General features: G+C 37.4%; 1 protein-coding gene across 1 annotated transcript; it reads right to left on the reverse strand.

Annotated features, from left to right (window-relative positions):
• Nucleotides 1-1253: 1253 nt before the first annotated feature.
• Nucleotides 1254-15736, reverse strand: EXOC1L (exocyst complex component 1 like). The gene is made up of 3 exons (XM_008701527.1): nucleotides 15616-15736; nucleotides 6909-7039; nucleotides 1254-1622 (listed from the first exon to the last, which is right to left on the reverse strand). Exons 1-3 carry the CDS (start codon nucleotides 15734-15736, stop codon nucleotides 1356-1358), a joined length of 519 nt encoding a protein of 172 aa, XP_008699749.1. The 3' UTR covers nucleotides 1254-1355.
• Nucleotides 15737-16282: the final 546 nt, after the last annotated feature.

The raw sequence follows: 16282 nt of genomic DNA on the forward strand, positions 1-16282 counted from the left end.
CCACCAACAATGTATAAGGGCTCCAGTCCTCCACATCTTGGATAATACTTGTTATTTTCTATTTTTGTTTTTGTTTTTAAAGCCATCCTAGTAGGTGTGAAGTGGTATCTCATTGAGGTTTTAACATATTTCCCTGTGACTAATGATGTTGAGTATCTTATGCTTACTGATATCTTCTTTGGAGAAACATCTATTCAAGCCATTTTTGAATTGGGTTGTTTGTCTTTTTGATGCTGAGTTGTAGGAGTTATTTATATATTCTGGGTATTAAATTCTTTTTTTATTAATGATTTTTTATTATATTATGTTAGTCACCATACAGTACATCCCTGGGTATTAAATTCTTATCAGGTATATGACTTGAGAATATTTTCTCCCACTCTGTAGGGTTTTTTTTTTCTCACTTTCTTGATAATGTCTTTGGATACAAAAGCAGTTCTGATGAAGTCCAATCTATTTTTTCTTTTGTTGCTCATACTTCTGATTTCATAAGACTCTATTGCCAAGTTCAAGGTCCTGAAGATTTACTCTTATATTTTCTTCTAGGAATTTTATGGTGTCAGGTCTTACATTTAAGTCTTTAACCCATTTTAAGTCGATTTTTGTATATGGTGTAAGATAGGGGCTTCATTCCTTTGCTTGGGGATATCCAGTTGTCCAAGAACCATTTGTTGAAGAGATGATTCTTTCCTCTTTGAATGAATTTGGCACCCTTGTCAAAAATGGGTTGATCATAGATGTTTGGATTTATTTTTGAACTCTCAATTCCATCCTACTGGTCTATATGGCTAACCTTATGCCTGTACCACATTGTTTTGATTACTGTAGTTTTGTAGTGAGTTTTGAAATTGGAAGATGTGAGTCCTTCAGCTTTGTACTTCTGTTTCAAGATTGTTTGGCTATCCAAGAACCCTTGCAAGTCCATATGATTTTGAGGATCGACTTTTCCATTTCTGCTAAAAGTGTTGTTGGAATTTTAATAGAGATTGCACTGAATCTGTAGATTGCTTTGGGTAGTATAGACGTCTTGACAATATTAATTCTTCCTATCCATGAACACAGATGTTTTTCCGTTTGTTTAGGCCTTTCAAGATACTTGTTGATATTTTTTAGTAGAATACAAGTGTAGGCAAAACCATCTAGCTCCTTCCAAAGTTACCAACCAACTCATAGGCAAAAGTCCCAAATGTTGAATGATTGAATTAAAACACATTTCACTGCAATTCACAAAGCACCACTTTATTTTCATATAAATAATAGTCACTGATGAAGGGGAAAAACAAAATCACGACTATTGATATCTACCTAGGGAACCATTTTCATAGAACACTGTTGAAGGAACATGGTATACATCCTCAGAGTGGCAGGGGACACAGAGACAAGCACACTAGGTTGAAAGCGTAAAAGCATATTCTCATAAGAACCAAGCAATCCTTGTTGTTGGAGGACCAAATGGAATCATCATTAATGTAAGTAGAATCAAAGTTCACAATCTGTAAGTCCTTCTTAAGATATGCATGATTCAGCTTATTTACAGTTCGAGCAAAGGCATATTTAGAAGCACAACTATATGCTTCCAAACTGTACACTTTCTTGAAATGCAGATCAAAAAACGGATTGTCCTAGAAGAAAAAGAGAGACATGTTTTTGTTTGTAGCCAGGAAAGTAGCTGGATTTCCTGGGGATTCTCTCATATTCTCTTACATATGCTTATTGATTGTAAAGTATCAGTATCAAACGTATTTCTAAAATCTACAAATGAGCTTTCCAAAGCTATCTGCTCTAAACAAATTGCTTCTAAAGAGAACAATAATATGGAAGATTATTTTGGAAGCCTCTGTGATTTTTCAATTATTCAAATAAAACATGTCTCAGAATGCACAGTTATCAAGTCTTCCCAAAGTAGTGAGTTTGAGAGGATAAGTAGGGATGGAAAAAGAGAATAAACTCCCTTTACAGACTTCTGGAGGGGAGAAAAGATTTCTCCTTTTCTTTATTAGGAGGTTGGTCCCTTGTGCTATTCCAATGGTAGAATGGGGGGAATACTAGATGGCAAGATCAGCTTTTGGCATGCTATAGATCACCAGCTTGCTGACTTTGAAGTTAATAGCAAGGAATTATCTTTGATGTTAATAGCTGAGCTCATGAATTCATTTGACTGAAACTGTCAAATTACTTAAGACTGCCTCTATTGATTGCTCTAGGTTCTTGCTATATTTCTAGTGGAGGTGTTTTGAGAAGAAGTGGACAGCAAACCTCCTCAAGGTCCTATAAGTTAAAATAATAATAATTGCTGTTACTAAGAGCAGTAACAACAATGCCTAGCATTTATAAAATGCTTTTCAGTTTACAAAATGCTTCTACATTCATTAACAGCCTAACCCCTAACTCTTTTTGAGGGTAGACGTTTTGAATTATTTATCTCTGTATTCCTAGTGCTTATCCATGACTACTAAGTTCTCAACAATTGTGTGTTGAACTGATCAGAAGTAGTCCTATAGAAAGAGAGGTAGAGGTAAACATTGCCCTAAATGACAAGGAGGTGGAGAGAGACCAAACCAGACTATTAATAATTTGTTACCAGGTAGTGTGTAAACATTTTACGCAAACAGCTTATGCATTTGCAATTTCTCTTTTAAATAGGAAAATTCTTGCAGGATGCAGGAAAAAGAACATGAGTTTTGAAGTTAGATAACCATTTTGAATCTCTGATGTAACTATGGGCAAAGTACTTATCTGATCTGACCTTCACTTTTCTCCTCATTTTAGATACGGTTGCTATGAAATTTATATGAGATTAATTATAAAAACAGCATGTGTAGAGTTTAATAAATAATAGCTCTTTTTTCCCAAATCTGTCCCCAAAGATTGATACTGGTGTTAATACTACCTTGCTTCACACCATTAAATTAAAAAAAAACAAAACAAAACCAACAACAATGCTTTCAAACAAGAATGTACAAAAGTGATGTGATTTTTAAATGCAGTGTTCCCTTGAGCCACGCCTTACAAAATTTTTCCTGGCTGTCATAATTGCAGCTTGAAAGACACTTCTGCAGGAAATTTCAGTAAAAGGAAATCACACCCATTTCATCACCACATATTAATCATGCTCTTTATATAGTTTTCTCACTAAAACATTGGCTCCTTATCCTGTAGATAATATCCATTATGTCTTTGAGATACTCAGAGAGGATTACTTTTCTCGTTAGCCTAATAAATGAAGCCTGAGCAGGCATGCATATAGAATACAAGTGCCTCCTTCCCTCTCTTTCTCTCCCCCTCCCTTCTCTCGATCTTTCTTTCATAGAATCCTAGAGCTAGAAGGGGGTCTCATGGATCACTCAGTGATCTCTTGTTTATGACTGGGATAATAGTTTCTAGGGAGGTGGAGCCCAGGTCACACGTGTAGTTGTTGGCAGAGCCAGGATAAGAACCGAGATCTCAATCAACCCAGCCCGATGTTTTGCTACACTGCCTGCCCTCCTGGTAAGCCACATCACTCTCCAAGTCCCCGGTCCTTTTGATTTCTGCTTTATAGATTGACTTCAATTTCAATTTCATTCCATTTTAAAGTTGACAACTCTCTGGCTCAAAATTGTTCTATTTAAAACCGTATCGTTGCTGTTGAGAAAAATATAATAAATGCTGACTTCTGAGGATTCAATTCCAAGAGAGAGGAGACAGAAATTCCCAGAACAACTGGGATATTTTCATTTCATCCACGGAAAATAAATCTTTAAAAGAACTGTACTTTAGATATTATAGGTTTTTTTCTGGCAGTTTAGTATTTTAGATCCTGAAGTGGGGATGAGAAAATTAGAAATGCTCAATTTCTCTTTTGTATCTAGTTCACTATCAAAGATGATGATCTTCAATGGGAAAGGGAAGAATCAACAAGGTTGGGATGGAATTAAGGCCAGGAAGGTGAGTAGAAAATAGAGCACAGTGAGCTGCTTCCAGGGAATCTAAGTTGACAGCCTTGCTGAATACAACCCCGGGCACTGACCAAGCTTGTAGAAAATCATTACGACATCAGTAATATTTGAGAACTTGAGAGAAAAATAAGAAAAGGAAAATGGGCCAAAAAAGAAGCAGGGATGGTTAATTTGTGAAACTAGATTAGTGAACTTGACATTGATTTTTTTAAAAAAAATATTTCTTTTATTTATTAAACAAGACAGTAAGAGAGAGAGAAGTTGAATATATTATCAGAAAAATGCTATGTGAGTACTCAGGGGAAAAAAAGCAATGAAATCCAGCATGCTTTCACCAAGAAGTCATGCCAAACATACCAAATTTTTAAAATAGGATTGATTCCTAGGTAATGTCAAGATAATAACAGGTAGCATATATTGATTTCAGTGAAGATCATAAGGGCAAAATTCAGGTATCCAGACTAGATAATTAAGTAAATAAGTAAGTAAAGTAGAATTAAGTGCTTATGTCTGTCTATTTCACCACTGTATCTTCAGAGCCTAGCAGAACCTGATATACCACAAATTCTGAAGGAATGAATGAGTGAATGAATGAATGAATGAATGAATTTGTAGAGATGTTAAACAAGCAGTCCAAAGAAGACAAATTAATAGATTTCTGGGTAAAGTCTAGCTCCACTACTGAATAGCTTTGTGACCTTGGGCAAGTCAATTAATCTCTTTGAGTTTCGTTTTCCTCATCTGTAAATTGGAAGTAATAACAGAATCTAATTCTATAGGGTTTTGTGATGATTATGTGAAATTATATATGAAAAGAGCTTCATGTGGTTCCTGGCATCTGATAAGAGTTTACTAAGTGTGAGATGGTAGCAGGGAGAGGTATTACAAGTGGTGGTAATAGTAACATACCAATTACCTAGAGGTTACCCAGATGGCACTTAGCTCTGCCTGCTTCATCATTTTTATTATTGACTTGAATCAAGTCCTACATGTTGTGCTCATTAAATTTGCATTATACTACAGTGAATACTAAAAAATCAAATATTAAAAGAGCTGGTAGGTGGGAATAATAAGCCAAACTAAGACTACAGTATTCACTAGGATTAAGAATAAATACATCGACATGGATGGAACTGGAGGGGATTATGCTAAGTGAAATAAGTCAAGCAGAGAGAGACAATTATCATATGGTTTCACTCATATGTGGAACATAAGGAATAGCGCGGAGGACCACAGGGGAAGGGAGGGAAAACGGAATGGGAAGAAATCAGAGAGGGATATAAACCACGAGAGACTCTGGATTCCAGGAACGAAACTGAGGATTACAGAAGGGAGGGGGTGAGAGGATGGGGTAACCGAGTGATGGGTATTAAGGAGGACACACGTGGTGATGAGCACTGGGTTTACATGCAACTAATGAATCATTGAACACTACATCAAAAACTAATGATGTACTATATGTTAGCTAATTGAACATAATAATAAAAAACGAATAAATAAGCTTAAATTCTAATTGATCCAACAAAAACACAAATACTTACTGAATGCTTAATACCTATAAGGCAGAAGGCTACAATAAGGGATGAAAAGTCATTTCAGTTTTTTAGGACATTTCCATCCAGAGGAGAGATAGAGTAAGCCAAAAATTGCAGTTTGTAGAATTACGTCTGTAACTTACATCCACAATGCAATGGGGGGTCTTGGGGAAGGGAAACATGAGTAGGATTTTACTCAATGGGGAATCTGGGAATGGGGTGAGAGATGGAGGTGACTGGGCATTTCAGACCTCAAGTGTCAGTAGTTAAGCACTGTGTATATACACAGTTTAGGGGGGAATGACCAGAAATAAAGGAGCCAGATCACCAAAAGCCCTAATTTAAATTTTATTCTATGTAAGTAGAGACTATGACAGATCAGATTAAACGGTAATAGAGGCACAAAAGACCTGAGGTTTCAGGTAAGTGTTTAATAGAACTAAAGAATTCAGATCAAAGGAAATACAAACCAGTCACACTAATTCTAAATGATTGTATTTAATTCTGAAAAGCTGGAGCATTCCAGGGGAGAGAAAACAGTGCAGTGAGGGTGTTGAAGCAATGTCATGGGAAAGAAATCACAACAATGCTACTACCTCTTAGCATTTGTATTGTTCTATCATATTATCTTATTTGATCTTCATATGAAAGTTATTTAAAGAAAGAAATGGGTACATTTAACCTAGAAAAGAGAAAACTTGAGGGAACATTGTAATCATCTTCAAATATTAGAAAGGCTGCTATGTGAAAGTAGGATTGGATTTTTTTCTAAGTTGCTCCAAATGGCAAAACCAGGACTGATGGGTGGATGTGAAGCAGATTTTTGGTGAAACATAGCAGGAAATTAAAAAATAAAGTATGGCAATTCAGAAATTGAATGGACTTCCTCACATGATAATGAGTTCCCCATCAGTGGACAAGTTCAAGAGAAGACTGAGAAAACCACTAGTCAAATGGTCAAGTGGAGAGATTGGCAAATATACCCTTCCTCCGCCCCCGCCCCTTTCAACTCTAAGGTTGTAGGATTTCCAAGAGTTACATGGTTTTTCTGGAGGATTAAATGGCTAACAAACAGATGTTTGAAGAAGATGAGGAAGGAATCCCCAAAATTTAATGGAGGAACTTAGGGTGGGGAGAGGATGGTGGTGGAAGCATCACATAAAGTTTTAGGATTGACTGGCAGATCATGTTTAACCTGTTCAGAATCCCCTGGGAAAGATGCTTTTAAATTTAATAGACAAAAATTCAAACTTCAACTCAGAAAAATGGAACAAAAACCCCAGTGGATTATTCCAGCAGAAAAACCCATAGCACTTAAGAGCAATATGTCATCTTAACACTTAGTATATGCCAAGAATAATATGAAGTAAGATATTGAACACAAAGATTTCTAGCATATTGATCCCACATCTCCCTTACAAAACATTACACTTACGGTATCTGCTTCTTTTCCATCAATCATCTGCAGATCGTTCAGAGACCACTTTTTTGTTACTTCATATTTTTCATCTAAACCTATTCTGTAGTGTTTCACCATAATTATTTTTACTTCTTCATTTTTGGTCACTGCAGGGCAGAAAAACATTTAATTTACATAAACTCTTAGAAGGTAATAAATTATTCATCAAGTTATACTTTTTATACTTTTCAGTATTTATGTACCTCCTTTTCATAGAACAGGTTTGAGCCTACACTCTATCTGTACCCCAGTGATGAACCCTGATGTATCTGAACCCTCATGAGTATGCCCCCTAATTTGCTCCACATGTTAACTTCCTTTCTGCTGTGATTGTGGTGACATCCTGCCGTGGAAATGTCTGTCAGATGGAGCACTGAGCTCTGTGCTTTCAGCTATGAGCTTTGTGGTGGAGAGTGGGGTTCAACTCACGGCAGGAAATAAGAGGCTTAGCATTCGCATACAGTCAGTGCCGAAGTATTTACCAGAACAAATTGGAATTTTTTTTTAAGATTTTATTTATTTATTTGACAGGGATAGAGACAGCCAATGAGAGAGGGAACACAAGCAGGGGGAGTGGGAGAGGAAGAGGCAGGCTCATAGTGGAGGAGCCTCATGTGGGGCTCGATCCCACAACGCCGGGATCACGCCCTGAGCCGAAGGCAGACGCTTAACCGCTGTGCCACCCAGGCGCCCCCAAATTGGAATTTTAATTTATGACAATATGGAAAGTGAGGTCAGGAAAGCAAACAGCTCTGCTCACGCAGCAACGCAGTGTTGAAGAGGGACCAGTACGAAGACTACGCCGCATGCTTTCTTTTAAAGTTGCTGTGAGATGTTTGATGTAGAAGTGCTTGCATCGCAGCTACTGTTGACCTGTTTGGTATTGTTGGAGATTTTTATTCTTCTTTAGCATGTCTCCAAATTTTAGCTTTCAAAATGTGCCATCAAGACAAAAGGCTTTAGTACCATACCTTGATACTAGGGCATGGGAAGAATCATTGCTTATTTGATGTGAATAAAAGGAGGGAAATAATTTCCTGGCCTTAAAATCTTTGTCTCATGTGAACACATCAGAAGCATCAACATTTTATGTTAGAGCTCCTGGATTGAAAATTATCAATGAATTAATAAAGGAGTATTTGATGAGCATCTGCTATTTATCTGATAGAGCTATTACAGATGCCAGAGGGAATACAAGTATGAGACATGGTCCCTGGCCTCTAGAAACTATGGTTTTGTTGAGGAGACAATGCTCACACACAAGTCACATAAAATATATAGTGATGGTATATAATGGCATATGGTATATTATACAATGGTATATAGGTATATTATAAAGAGGTGGCAGTGGGAGTTGAATATCTGAAAGCTTCTTTCAAGATAGATGATGTCACTTAGAAAGTTGCAAACTGGTTCTGTCCTTTCAGAGTGAGACTGGAATTTGTCTTTGAGGAGCTCTCTTTTGGTTCTAGAAAGTGCCACTTTGGCCTGTCCTCTTGATTAAGAAGATATAAAACAGTACATTATGATATAATCATAACTCTAGATAAACAATGTGCAGCAGACTATATGTTCAACAGGAGTTCTGAGGAGGGAGAGGATTGGAATAGTTAAGGAAGGAATTCTGGGAGAAATAGAATTTGAGATAGGATTTAAATTAGTCCTGTTTGGGACGGCAGGAATGATACTGAAAGCACTTCTAGGTGAAAGACAGCATGAGGAAATGGATGACAATAGAAACAACCTCACCAATAGAATTAGAGCAAGTGGACTGTGTGGATTGGTTGGTGATAGGATACGGCGGGCAATAGGATTAACTAGGGTGAGAAGATTGTGAACAGGTGTTCAGTGAAAGCTCACACAGTAATACATATTCAATAAGTCTCTTTCCTCCTTGAACCAGAGGCTAGTACGGTGGTGCCCTGTTAAAGGAGTATTTTTCTGGGAGCAGTGATGCACAAGATACATTGGAGAAGGAAAAAAAGCAGCGCTGCAGATCGCTGCAGAAGGCAGTGTGGCTTAGGGGGCTCTGGCTTTAGACAGTTTGGATTCAAATCATGACACCGCTCCTTACAGTGTGGTTTGAATAAACTACCCCATGTCCAGAGAGATTAAACTTCCATTCGCTCAAGTTGTAAAGCGCACATCAGAGTTCTACACTCATGGGGTGTAAAGATTAAAGATAAAGTAGATAGATGAGGTAGGATAGTGCCTGGATTGCAGTAAGTGGTAAAGTAGTTTATTTTGTTTGTTTTAAGAGGCTGTTGTTATAATCTAGGTACAGTATGTGGGCAATGGAATAGACGTGGCAAATCTAAGTAAGATTTCAAATGAGGCATTGACAACACTGGATGGAAACCCGAACAGGAGAGTATGGACAGTGAGCTGGTTGGACAGAATAACGAGGTTAGCTTTTGACATTCAGACAAGGTGTCCATAAACGATCTCAGAAAAGGAGATGGAAATGTATAGTTTAGGAGCGGAGATACGGACTTAGGATTTTTCTGTGTGGACAGGTTTCCAAGACCAAGTTTATAGGGAAAAGAGCAGAGGAAAGAGGCGAGACAGAGCGGAGAAGAAAAAGGTGTGAGCAGAGAGGTCTGAGAAGGCGCCGCGGGAAGAGGCAAGCCCAACAATGCAATGCTATGGATATCAAGAGGACAGGGAATTTAAAAAATTGGAGACCATCCCACGAAGTCACTTTGTTGGGTAAAGCAGAATTCAGACCTGGCACTGAATCAGACTTGGGGAATGTCATTGATTTCTTTCGATGGCAGTTTCTCTGGAATGGTGAGGGTAGAAGACAACTTGCAGAGGACTCCTTCATGCACTAATACTGAGTGCGTACTGTGTGCCACTTCCTGAGTTAGGTAGGATTAGAACAAGAAACAGGAAGAGACTAAAAGCTATGAGTTAGATCACACATTCCAAGAATTTGGAAGAGGAGGGATCGTGTATTCTGGAAGACGAAGGGAGTGATTGAAGAGCATGTCCTTGAAAGGACACAGAACAGAAGATACTAACTCGGCATCAACAAACTGGCTCAGAGTCTGTGAGCCTCCAAAAATTGGTGAGTTTCTGCTTATGCACATTTCTCCAGCTCTAAGAAAGGTCCATTTCCGCTGGGCTAGATGTTAGCTTTGGGAAGAGGAAAGGATTAGAAAGGAAGCCATTAGGACGGTGTGTTGACGTGGAGGCAGAGTTGATTCTGTCAGACTTCATAAGGATAAGATCTTGGAGGCTGTTTCTTCCACCACGAGGCAGTTGTGTCTGTTCAGACAAAGGCTCTACCCCAGAACAAAAGGACAATGTTCTTGTTCTGACTCGCTGTCTCACTTGCTATTTTGGGTGTGGGAGAGGATGGGTATGTGGAGAAAGAACTGGATGCTATATGAAAATGTAATTTGAAGCAAAGTCCACTGCTTCATCTACATGTTATGGTAGTCAGCCAATTGCCTATAGGCCCACTGATTCATTTCATTAATTTGATAAATTTTTGAGTTCCCCTTTTGTACAAAGCCCTGTGCTAGGCAGGAAAACAATGAATTCCCATAAGGCACNATTCCTGCTCTCACTGAGATTACAGGGAGTAGGGGCTCAGGAAGAAAACACAAGATCCCAGTGCCGTGAATGAGGAACAGACAGGGTAATATAGGAAAATGGAGAAGGGACATCTTCTTCCAACTGGTGGGGTCAGGGAGAGCTTCTTGGAACGGGGTAATCTGAGTTGCAAAGGGCAGTGGGAGTTAACAGAATAAAGAAAGGAGTAGAGGAGGTTCTGGAACAGCATGTGTACAAAAGCATGAAGTACTTGATCCTTTTGAGTCGTGATAGGTACTTGGTATTGTTGGCATGAGGTGCGAGGGTAGATAGGTGGTAGGAAGCAGGTAAGGCAGGAGGTAGTTCCTGAAGGGTCCAGAATGCTAGACTAAGGAGTTCAAATGCTATCCTAAAAGTTAGGTGTGTGTGGAGGGGTCACTAGGGGGGAGGGTTGTTGCTGAAGGATTTTAAGTAATAGGCTGAGCTTTAAATTCTAGGAAGATTTCTTGAGCAATTCTATAAAGGATAGAAAGAGATGTTAAGAAGGTAGGACCTACCAGTTATCAAGTTTTCTTACATTAATGATTACTGTCCCACTAACACCAAACTAAGAAAACAAACACCCTTTAAACGCCAACCTTTTGATACAATGATGCAGCACAGAGACAATGCAGACTCTTTAATTTGGCAAAAGCAGCCTCCTCTGGAGTCAAGGAGGCTCCAAGAATTGTCCTTAGCCAAGAGTCAAAGAAGTCTACTCACGCTGGAGTGGACCCAATCTCTAATTTTCACGCTTGGGCTCTGCTGCCTGCTAAAATTAAATGGCCATGTCCACATTAATGCAGTGGCAAAATGGAAACTTATCACATTGTCTTAAAACAGAAATGTGTTTATATAGTCAAAGTGTTAGAGAGTTGGTTTCAGTAACATCAGAGGTGCCGTTATATAATTGTTTAGTGAGTAATATCTATAGACTCAGGGAATTTCAAAACAACCTGCTCCCATATTAATAGTTGAGTTAGCATTTTCAGAATTACAATCTCAACTTCATGCGCACCATTTATTTTCACTTTAAATTTCAAAAGAAACACTCATTAATAACTGCCTCTATTACCATGATAAAACAGTCACTATAATTCTTAAGACTAAATGGAAAGAAGGCTGATTAATTGAACCAATATGATTTTGCAGAATAAAGAAAAAACAATAGCTCACAAATGAACTATACAGAAATGCTTTAAACAAATGACTGCTATTTTACAGTCTTAATATTACATAATTGTTTTCATCATTGAAATTAAATAATATGAAAAAACTACCATGAGATATCAAAGATAGGAAGGCTCAGTGAAAATGTTTCAATGTATCAGTGATATCTTGGGGTCATTGAGAATGTTATTATTGATTTCATTAAAAAAGCAATTTTCAAATCATTTTTTTTTCTAGAAATATTTTTATAAAATCCATTTTGGGGCTATACTGAGCACTGTAAATTGAATGTTTGTGTCCCCCCAAAGTTCATTTTTGAAATCCTAGCCCCCACAGTGATGGTATTAGGAGGTGGGGACATTGGGAAGGTGATGTAGCATTAGTACCCTTATGAAAAGATTCCAGAGAAATCCCTTGCCCTTTCCACCATGTAAGGTTACAGGAAGATGGTGGTCTCTGAGGAAGTGGTCCTAACCAGACACTGAATCTACTGGGGCCATGATCTGGGACTTCCCAGTTTCCAAAACTGTGAGATATAAATGTTTGTTGTTTATAAGGCACCCAGACCCTAATATTTTGTTTCTTTTTCTTGCTAATTTATTCTTATTTAATATTTTCACTCTTATCATTTTTCCTGTAAATGGTTTGACAAAATTGTTAGATTCCCTGGTTCACAGAGAAGCTCTGTTCTGACATTAAAATGTAATATGTGTGGATAATTTATACACACAGTTTTCATAATTCTAGAAAATAACATTTATTTTAAAATTAATATTTATGAATGAAAAATGCTTTTCTAAATATATGAGAATACTTAATATAATCCGTATCTGAATATGCACATAATTTATATTTATAAAATATGTAATAAAATATCTCAATTTTCATTATATATTAAATATAATATTTATATATGTTTAGTGTCTATTTTATTTTATTATAAATATTTATAGTATATACTATTTATACAAATACATTTCAGCATTTTTTCACAGTAAATATATTTTTCTATACATTTAAAATATATAACCATACCTTTTATTTCATTTCTTTGGAACATAATTTATGGTTTTATGGCTTGGGTTTTTTTTCCTGGTTAGGATTTAACAGGAGAGAACTACGTGCAAATGCAGGTGTTATTATTTCTATTACAGTGATGCCAACACTGAGGCCAGAGAGGTTAATTATCTTGCCCCAAATTTCGCAGCTGGTGGGTAGACAGATCTGTCTGATTGTGAACATTCCAGGGTCCATTCTACCATGCCCTGCTACTTCCCATTCAATTATGGTGAATGCTGGATATACTATTTCAAGTTCTTCAGAATTTCTTTAATTTGTTTGCACTCATTGCACAATGACTTATCCCTTTCTAGTGCCCGCATAAAATAGGACTCCTCTATCTTCTGTAAGAATATGCTGCTTTTAACTGACAGGGATAACAATGTTCTAGGCTAGGGGAAGCTAATCCCAAGGAGAAATGACCATGCAAACTGAGTTGGGAGGAGACTAAGGTGCCAGGAAATCCTCAATGTGAATCCTATCAAAATACAGAGAGGGAGATAGGGTTTATGACATCTGATTTTTTACATCAATCAGGTGAAATACCAAGTTAACAGTAAATCACAATCATCTGGTTGTGAGATCAACCCCTGCAAAAGACAGATTCTGATCAGATAAGTAGAAAATTTAACTTATCTAAACTTATCTTCTTTAGTTTGAAAAATGCCTGATGGAATTCAGCCAGTCTAGCCTTCAATTCTTACAAATTTAGAATTGCTAGATTGTAGGATATAAAGAGAAAATTGTAACCATGAGTCTCTATTCTGTGAAGGTGGCCAACATTCAAAATTTGGAGTTACTTGCCTCAATAATTGTGATATGACCTGTTTGATTCCTATCAATAGAAATCTTCTGAGTAAAGCATGATCAAAGATTAAGGTCTATCAATCATCACACTGACTTCATTTTAAATTACCATTCTGCCTAAATGTATTTGAAAGGGTCATAAGGGGATGTTACATTTAGGGAAAGTGCTCTCAAATTGATGGATGTGATATAAAGAAGTTATGAAAAATTAGGAATACGTATGACTTATAATGTTAACTTTTATCTGGAATATCACAGTCTTGCTTTCTCTTCACATCTGAGAGGACCTTGTTTTTTGTTTTTCTTCCTTCTTACAGAAGAGAATCATTGAATTTTACTAATGAAAGCGGTCACCTACTCTACTTGGTCATTTTTCAGATGAGAAAATTGAACCCTAAAGAGGTCGCCTTCATACATGTTATGAATGTTAACCCCTTGACCTTCTGATTCTTGTTAAAAGGATTCAGGTGATTTATGAAAAAAGACAGCAGGTAACCCCAGCCCACAGTACCTTTCTCAGAACTCAAGGACAATAGAAAAAAAGACATTATCCATTTCCAAAAGTTTAATTCTAGGTGACTTTTTTTTTTCATGCCAGATAAGACAAGTTTAGTTAATTATATAATTGGAGAGAGGAATTAAAATATATTTGGTAAGTTAGACATTGTTCAGATTATTTTATTTTTATAAGTTTTAAAAAAAAATCCTTGTATACTAATGTTACATAAAGAGTAATTAACTTTATAAAGAGGGTCATGATAGGAATAAAATGATTAAGTAGTAATGTTGAAATAAGCATCATCTCTAATATATTAAGTCAAAATACAGTGATTTTGTGGTTAGGATACAATATGGTTTCTAAAATTATTTCATTTGACTTTTTCCCATAATTTGATTTCTTTCTTTTTCCTGGCCAATTAAGTTTTTTATCTTGCTGATATGCCAAGTCCTCATACTTTGTATTTATATGCAGCAACATACGCTAGGTAAAGTATTAGATAAATATTACTATGCTTATTATTGAGTAAATACTGTTCTTATTAGGAATGATAGAATTTTAAAAAAATTCTTAGCACTTTATTTAAGGCTGTCTACTTCCCTTATAGTACTCCATCTTGACAACTTTAGAGAGTCCTTCTGAGGCAATTATAAGGAAGAGAATTATAATAAGTTGTTTTCTGAAGATGCTATGAAAAGAAAGTCCACAATGAACACTTAGAGTTTCTGAGCTCTTTCCTCCTAAGCCCCTGAGAAGTAGTAAAAGGCATGGACTGGGAAAAGGGAATGTTATATATTAAATTCAATAATGGCACACACATTCTGTCTAAATTCACAAACATGGCAGTTTAGGCAAATCATAATTAAGCGCAAAAGCCTATTCCCCCGTACAGACAATTTTCATGAATTTTAAGAACATGAGGGAAAATCTGTATTTTGGTTAAGTAGTTTAGAGAGCAGCCCCTTATCCTTAAAGTTCCATCTTCATGAACTAATTTCTACGATTAAAGTATTGTTACTGTAAGCATACTTCCTAGAAGAGAAAGAATTTTTAGAAGATCATTTCTCTTTTCAAAATAAACCATAAGGAAGTCTAAAGAAGCCCTGAGAAGAAAATCTAAGGTCTTTTTTTCCTTCCTAGCATGAAAAAGGAAACTCTCCTAGTTGTCCAGGCTGGTTGGGAATAGAGCTGTATAACCCAATTCTCCAGTGTATTTAAAAATATACAGAAAGCTCTCTGTTGAATTTCTAAAAATGAGCTCTTACACTTGAAGATTGCATACCGTGCAAGTGAATTAAATAAACGATTGGAGACAAAATCATCAAAGCAGGAAAATCTGAACAATTAACCCAAACATTCTTATTACGATATTATTTCTCTGTCTTCCATTTTAGCACCGAAAATAAAATCCCGTGAAATCCAAATTCCTAAACTTGGCATAGTTAAACTCTATCCAGAGATAACACGTGCTGTTATTACTCAGGAAAATAAATATAAACATGTCCTTCCACCACCCACACCTCTTGGAGTGATTTACATTTTGAAGTGATAACAGAAAGAACAGATTACCTGACACACAGAGGTAATACCTGTCCTGGACCGAGAACTCGATTTCAATAAACTCGTACAGATTCTGCGAGAGTGGCTTAAACAGTTTCTTCTCCAAGTCCTCCTTTACCAATGATGACATTTCCTCCAGTTCCACTTGGCCTGATGTCTTGGCTCAAGATCACCCTTGCTCTCCTTTAGCCCCCTTGATTTCTTGTTGGGGTGTGCGCCGCCCAGCCCTCGTTCCCTTAACTTCTCATTCCCAGCCAGACCCAGGCTCCGGGAGCGGTCGCGCGGTCAGACCCCTCACTGCGCTGTGTGCCCAGGGGCAGCGGCGGCGGCCAAAATCCCGCAGCAGCACTCGCCCCGCCGTCACTCCTTAGCATCCAGGCTCAAGGAGGCTGCTCTCTGGAGCTCTCCTGTGGTTTGCTGATGGGGAGCACATTTCTGAACACCGGCAGCCGCTCTACTTGTGGAGTCCCTTGGTTATTTAGTCTAGTAGCCTTTTCCCTTTCGCGTCCCTCTGCAGAGGAAGACCACTGCCTCTGCTTGATTCCATTATATAAATCAGCTGTCTGGCTCTATCGATTGGGATCATCTTCCACTAAGAACTTTGCTGTCATCGGCAGGAGACAAAGCACCAGTGCCCACTGCTCGCTCCTGACACTTCCAACAAGTCTCCTTCCCC

The sequence above is a fragment of the Ursus maritimus genome, unplaced genomic scaffold (genome assembly GCF_017311325.1).
Source record: "Ursus maritimus isolate PB19 unplaced genomic scaffold, ASM1731132v1 scaffold_8, whole genome shotgun sequence".
NCBI lineage: Eukaryota > Metazoa > Chordata > Mammalia > Carnivora > Ursidae > Ursus > Ursus maritimus.

Bases quoted from the DNA above. Each gene is read 5' to 3' on its own strand.
- EXOC1L (XM_008701527.1), bottom strand. From the start codon at position 15,736: ATGTCATCATTGGTAAAGGAGGACTTGGAGAAGAAACTGTTTAAGCCA. The intron at 7,040-15,615 runs GTAATCTGTTCT...TCTGCCCTGCAG, and splicing joins GTATTACCTCTGTGTGTCAG to TGACCAAAAATGAAGAAGTA. The intron at 1,623-6,908 runs GTAAGTGTAATG...TTTTTCTTCTAG, and splicing joins ATGGAAAAGAAGCAGATACC to GACAATCCGTTTTTTGATCT.